Source organism: Micromesistius poutassou (genome assembly GCF_964030765.1).
Source record: "Micromesistius poutassou genome assembly, chromosome: 9".
Taxonomy (NCBI): Eukaryota; Metazoa; Chordata; class Actinopteri; order Gadiformes; family Gadidae; genus Micromesistius; species Micromesistius poutassou.
The window spans coordinates 8,705,028-8,712,052 of NC_140279.1; the positions used below are offsets into that span (position 1 = coordinate 8,705,028).

General features: G+C 44.6%; 1 protein-coding gene across 1 annotated transcript; it reads right to left on the reverse strand.

Annotated features, from left to right (window-relative positions):
- Positions 1 to 259: 259 nt before the first annotated feature.
- On the reverse strand, positions 260 to 4,457 carry nrl (neural retina leucine zipper; the record flags this gene model as incomplete). The annotated part of the gene is made up of 4 exons (XM_084473557.1): positions 260 to 418; positions 856 to 1,074; positions 3,418 to 3,714; positions 3,813 to 4,457. The coding sequence occupies 4 exons, from the start codon at positions 4,455 to 4,457 to the stop codon at positions 260 to 262; spliced, it is 1,320 nt and encodes a 439-aa protein (XP_084329683.1).
- Between the last annotated feature and the right edge of the window lie 2,568 nt (positions 4,458 to 7,025).

Sequence of the window (7,025 nt, forward strand, 5' to 3'; positions counted from 1 at the left end):
CACACACACACACATACATTAGGACTGAATGCAGCCATGGTGCTGACTCCTGTCTTCCCCATGCAGGTCTGATTAATGATCATCAAGAGCTCCACTCAGGCTGGGCTGGTCGCCATTGCTGTTCTTTTCTCTCCCTCTCTCACCTTTTCCTTCTTCTTAGCCGTCCTCCATCGCCCCCTCTTTCTAGCTCTCTCTCTCTCTCTCTCTCTCTCTCTCTCTCTCTCTCTCTCTCTCTCTCTCTCTCTCTCTCTCTCACTCCTCAGAGGAAGTAGTCCGGGGGTGGGGAGGGGGGGTTGGTACTGCGTGCCATCAGCACTTCGCTACTTGCAAGGTTGGCGCCGGCCAGCTTCTCGTAGCGGGCCTTGTAGGCGTCACGCTCCCTGAGCACTCGGGCCAGCTCACACTGCAACTGGTCAAGCTGCAGGGGGAGACGCACGTCTTTAGTCCTGTTAGCCGGTTGTCTGGTGTGGATGTTAATTTGTTGTTTGGTGTAGCTTGATGCTGATGCAGTGGGCGCCTCTTTTTGTTATTCATTATGTCATAATAAAAACAAACAAACAGGATTTTGGGTGGTCTGTTGCAAACGTGTGTGTTTGCATGTTCATGTGTGTGCAGGTCTATTTGTATGGGGAAGGGTGTTTTGGCCTTGGTTTTGTGGCCGTGTTTCAGCTTTGGTGTTTTGTGTAGAACATTTCATGGACAATATGTGGGAGTATGTGTGTGTCTATGTGTGTGTTTGTGTGTGTGTGTGTTTGTAAATGTGGGTTTGTCAGAGAGTGTTTGCATGTGTGTGTGTGTGTGTGTGTGTGTGTGTGTGTGTGTGTGTGTGTGTGTGTGTGTGTGCGTTTCCATCACCTGTTGTGTGAGCACGTGTTTCTCAGACTCCAACGCGTGGCGGTGCTGCAGGCGCTTGTAGCGGCAGGACTGGGCATAGCCACGGTTCTTCAGCGTCCGCCGCTTCTGCTTCAGCCGCACCACCTCGTCTTTGCTCACGCCGCGCAGGTGTCGGTTCAACTCCCGCACTGACAAGCTCACTAGCTGCTCGTCAGAGAAGCGGTCATCGGCCCCACCACACTAAGTATGAGACAAAACAACCCCAGAACGAGTCAACACACGGCATAATCAACTGGTTGTTCCAGATGTTGTTCTTTGGGGTAGAAATATAGTTGGTAGCTGATGTTATACTGAGGTTCTCAGAAGATGTCTACTTGTGTACCTGTGATGTGGAATATTAGATGTGTGTGTGTGTGTGTGTGTGTGTGTGTGTGTGTGTGTGTGTGTGTGTGTGTGTGTGTGTGTGTGTGTGTGTGTGGTGCGTGTGAAAGTGATAGTGTGTGTGGATTCATGTGCATCCAAAACAGGGCACATTTCCACCCCACATGTCTTATAATCTGGGATATAATCTGACTAAGTGTGGTTGACAGTGATCAGGATTAATCACTGCAATAATAGCTGTTAATATGATAAGCCCCTGCAGTGCTCCACATACTACAAAGAGATCTGCTACCCATGAGAGTGGAGGATTCAGCTAATTAGAATTCAATGTATATAATTAGATGTTTATACATCAGTTAGTTCCAACCAAAGTAATTTGACCAGGACAAGAAGCATTTGATTAGTGCCTGTCCAGCACTGGGACTTTTAACTATATGTGTATCCCTCCCCTTTAAAGGTGTTCTAAAAACCAATAATTACAATGACAATCCATGTCTATCTTAGATTGAAAAAAACGTTGCACAATTAATTAAAAATTACAGATAAAAGTAGCTTGCTTACTATTGGTAACAAGTAGACCTACACAAAGTAGCAAGCTAGTGTGCAGGAAAATGTTTATGTGTTGCTCTGCAACAGTCAAGTCCCAGTCCAGTAGCAGAACTATTTGTGTTGGTGGAGTAAAATAAATTATTCAATAAACAAACAAATCCTAATCTATGCTTGCTGTTGTTAACTAATAATAGCCCTTGCTGATTTTCAGTATGACAGCACTCCAACTCTTTTGATATTGCTTTAGTATTCTATTCTTTAGTAATATATAAATTATGTATGATTCTAGAAAAACACAAATGTACAAAATTTTGTTTATAAAGTATTTTGTATCAATAGTTTCTCAGAGAGAATATGTTCAAAGTCCATTATTGGTTAATGATAATAATGAATGAAAATATTGCTAACTTTAACCTTAAGAATCAATGTGATAATTCAAATGATGAAATGGATGGAACAATTTACAAAAGCTCTGCATTTAAAACCATTCAAAAGTATGAAAAGTGTGGGTGATTCATGGTTAGTTAGTGGTGGTTCATTCAATTAAGCATGATAACTCTGGCTTTGCATGTCAATATGAACAGACCCCCTATAGAACCCAGAGACTAATCGCTGATACTTATACTAAGTATAGTCAGACATTCATAATCATGTTCTAATGTGCTAATCCTAGTCCTTCACTGAATGATCCCCCTGTCTCCTCTTCACCTCGCTACATGCGTCTTCTCTTTGCTTTTAATATTCCTTTGATACCTTAATCATCACTCAAATACCACCTTAATCAATCTTCAAATCCCACCCATATCAACTATCAAATACCACCTTAGTAAACCCTCAAATACCCTCTTAGTCAACCCTCAAATATAACCTTAATCAATCTTCAAATTCCAACTTAATCAATCTTAAAATACCACCTTAATCAACCCTCAAATACCACCTTAATCAATCTTCAAATTCCACCCATATCAACTATCAAATACCACCTTAGTCAACCCTCAAATAACCCCTTAGTCAACACTCAAATACCACCTTAATCAATCTTCAAATACCACCTAAATCAACCCTAAAATACCACCTTAATTAATCTTCAAATACCATCTTAATCAACTATGGAAATACCACCTTAATTCACTGTTAACACCTTGTTAACCAGCCATCTACTACCACCTAAATCAACCCTCAAACCCCCTACTACCTTAAACAACGCACAACTACCCCCTCAATCAAACATCAAAAAGCACCTTAATGAACCCTCAAATAGCACCTTAATCTACCCTCAAGTAACAGCTTAATCAATCCTCAAAAAACATGTGAATCAACCCTCAAATACCATGTTAATCAACCCTCAAATACCAACTTAATCTACCCTCTACCCCACCTTAATGAACCCTCAGAACTACTTTTATCAACCCTCAAAGCCACCTTAATCAACCATTAAATACAATCAGAAACAACCCTTGAAAAAACCCTTATTCAACCCTCTACTGACACCTTAATCAACCCCTTAACCAACAACTTAATCAAGCATCAAATTCCCCCTTGATGAACCCTTAATACCACCTTTATCATCCCTCAAATTCCACCTTAATCAGCCTGTATCTGCCTGTCCCTATGATCCCAACCCCCTTGCGTTCCATTCTCTTGCCTCAGTACCTGACTGAGTTGGAGGTGATGATGGTGATGGTGTCCAAGCATGGGATGGTGTGGGTGGTGTTGATGATGATGATGGGGATGATTGTGTGGATGGTGATGAAGCCGACCCTGAGGGCTGGCCGCTTGCGGGTAGGGTGCCGAGCCTGCCGTGGCGCTGGGCATTGAGTTGGGCCCAGAGGAGAGGAAGACGAGTGGGCGATGGCACATGTCCGTCCCCTTGGTGCAAGACATGTCCCCTCCACTGTCACTGCCCGAATCCCCCAGGTTACTGCTGGAGCTCTGAGACAGGACTGGGAACTGAGGGTGAGAGAGAGAGAGCGAGAGGGGGAGAGAGACAGTTAATAATGTTGAATCTTTGGTCTGGTATCCAGGTATAACCCCGGTAATGGCGTCACCTGTGAGTTGACAGCCGCAGCGGCCGAGTTCAGCAGGGCCTCCACTGCATCCTCGCAGCCCAGGAAACCCGGGACCGCTCCCCTCTCCCTGTCCCCCCGCTCAGGCCCCGCTCCCAGGGCCCCTAGCAGAGAGCCGGGCCCCGTCGTGGCCTCGTTGCCAAACTGCTGCTGCAGTGCGGCCAGCCAAATCAAGTCCTCCAGGGAGGCGGGGCCAGGGCCGCCGGGCCCCTGGGGGCACCCGCTGCTGTGGCCGGGGCTTCCCTCCACGTTGCCCTGGGAGCCCGAGCTGATGCCCGAGGTGAAGCTGTTGGAGAGGGAGAGGGGGAAGGACATGCAGGAGGAGGACGAGGAGGACACGGAGGAGGCTGCGGAGGGAGGAGGGTGGACGTCGCTGAGCGTGGGGGAGGGGGGCAGGGAGTTGTAGGGGCTGGAGCTCAGGCTTGAGTCCTTGGGCACAGGGCCGCCCGGGCAGGGGGAGCCGGGGGGGTCGCCGGGGAGGCCCGGTTTGGGGTACGCGCAATGAGTCGGGGGTAGAGGAGAAGTGTCTGATTTCACCTCAAATTTGAGGAGGTCAAAGTCATTGAGGTACTCCATTGCCAGTGGGCTAGGGGGCAGCGAAGGCATGGGCAGAGCAGGGGACGACATGTTTCTGTTGGCTGGGGATATCACAAAGCCTTTCTAGGTGGATTTGTTCTTCTACACCCACGCCTGTTTCTTGGCTCAGTCCATGGAGGACAGCCACGCCGAGCACAGGGAACAGATCCTTTGTAAGAGACGGTGACCTGTAGCTTCTCCTGGTCTTCTTGCTCGCTTTCTTTGCTGTCCTGGAGAAAATTAAGAAAATAAAAGAGGAGAGGGAAGGGGCAGAGGAGGGGTGGACAGTGAGTCAATAAAGAGAAAGAAAATATATATGACATCATTCTTTACTCTTTGACTCATATTTGTTTTCCAGTTTGAGAACCAGGTTACAAGGTTACATAAACTACATCAAGATGTTTATGCCAGACGCAACCCAAGTCCATGGCAGACACAACTCAACCATTTGAGTCTGGTACAATGCCTGTAAGTCTGTGTATAAGTTATAGTAGCTAATCTTCAAATATTATGCATGCCCACTCACTTACACTCACACACATACATAAATTCCTAATGAAAGGATACTGAATTATGCCTTAATTCCTGCTTTGCTTTTATTATTCGCTTTCATTAACCTACAGATTTACTGAAATCTCATCCTAAATACCAATTTCAGACAACAGACAAGTATCATCAGTTGAAACAGTATAGTTCCAGAAGTTACTCTGAGGCCTAACTTAAATATCTTTTTCCTTTTTCAAATATTTCCCTGGATTTGAAAGAGAAACAGCTGCTATTTATTCTGTACCTAAATATCATTTCATTTTTGTTATTGGATATCATCAGAATGAGTATGTTTTTGTTTCTTGAATGTATTTAATCAACTGGTTGAATATCATCTATAGGAACCTGGTGCCAGAAGCATGTCCCTGTCCCACATGGCAGTCCTCAATCGATTCAGAACTTCAACAAAATAAACATTCAAGTTATTATAGTTTTAAACATACATACCATTCGCTAGCACACTTTCACATGAAATAAAGCTAGGAACAACCAAACACCATTGATGATGATATGATTAATCAGTCAAACAGATACCGTCATCTACACTTTCTTCTGTTCTTCTTCTTCTCTAACCCACTATAGGAGCAGAGAGAAACCTAGAACCCTGAGCCAGGGCAATGTGGAGGCCCCACCAGGAGTCAGGCCACTACAGCAGCACATGGTGGAGTCAAATAAACCAAAACCAAAACAACACACAGAAACAAATGCGAGATGAAATTATCTTACCGTGTGTCATAGAGATGAGGATGATTCTGAGTCGTTTCGTTTGTGTTTGATTTTCCCAACACCCACCACCACCACGGCCACCAAACACACACACACACACAAACAAATGACTGACTGGGTATACTGACACGTTTAGTGAGAGAGAGACAGAGGAAATAGCAGCGGCATTGCGCATGTGAGCGTGTGTCGCACTCTGTCCCAGATTCTCACAGCCCCCTCTCTTTCTCTCCTCCCTGATGATAATCCCTGTTTGCAACAATCCTCTACTCTCCCCCCTGATGTCCCTACAGTGTGCTACCATTCCTCTCTCTATCTCTCTCTCTTTCTATATCTCACCCCCGCTCTCTTTTTCTCTCCATCTCTCTTTCTCCCCTCGTCTCGCTGTCATGTTACGTCCTGATGTCATCATTCATCAATCTATTGCAGATCTATCTATTTGCTGATCTATCATTTCACAGATCTGTCTGTCTATCTGTCTGCCTGTCCTTCCATCCGTCCATCTATCCAGCCATCTTTCTATCTATCTATCTATCTATCTATCTATCTATCTATCTATCTATCTATCTATCTTTCTGTCTATCTATCTGTCTATCTATCTGTCTGTCTGTCTGTCTGTCTGTCTGTGTCTGTCTGTGTCTATCTATCTATCTATCTATCTATATATCTATCTATCTATCTATCTATCTATCTATCTATCTATCTATCTATCCATCTATCTATATATCCCTCTATCAGTCTATCTATCTATCCATCAATCCATCTATATATGAATCTATATATGTATGTCCAACTTCTCTCACAAACTGGCAATAGTGCACACACTTTCATATTTGCATGACCACAGAACCCCCCCCCCATCACACACACACACACACACACACACACACACACACACACACACACACAAACACACACAGCTAATCGTTGTGTGTGCTAGTATTACAATAAGAAACCCACTTGTATGTGTACTTGTGTTACAACGGTGCACATATTGACCAATCAGTTTACAGCGGGCCCATCTCTCACACTCTCTCACATATCTCTAACACTGTTGACAGTGTGTGGGAGACATCTGTCACACACTATCAAGGCATAAGTGTCACTGACACCAACTTTGTTCCTTTAATGAGTAAGACAAAGTGGCATATCTAAGATGTATCGACACCGATGGGCAACATGTTGAGGCTCTTTGTTGCCACATAGTGGACACTGTTGACCACTGCACTGGTGTCTGCACTTATCAATGTTCATATTTACTTTTGCATATTTTGACAGCTTGTAAGCTAATCAGGAACCATATGCATTGCATACAAAATCAGAAATCAGCCTATTTTGTGTTGCCGTTTT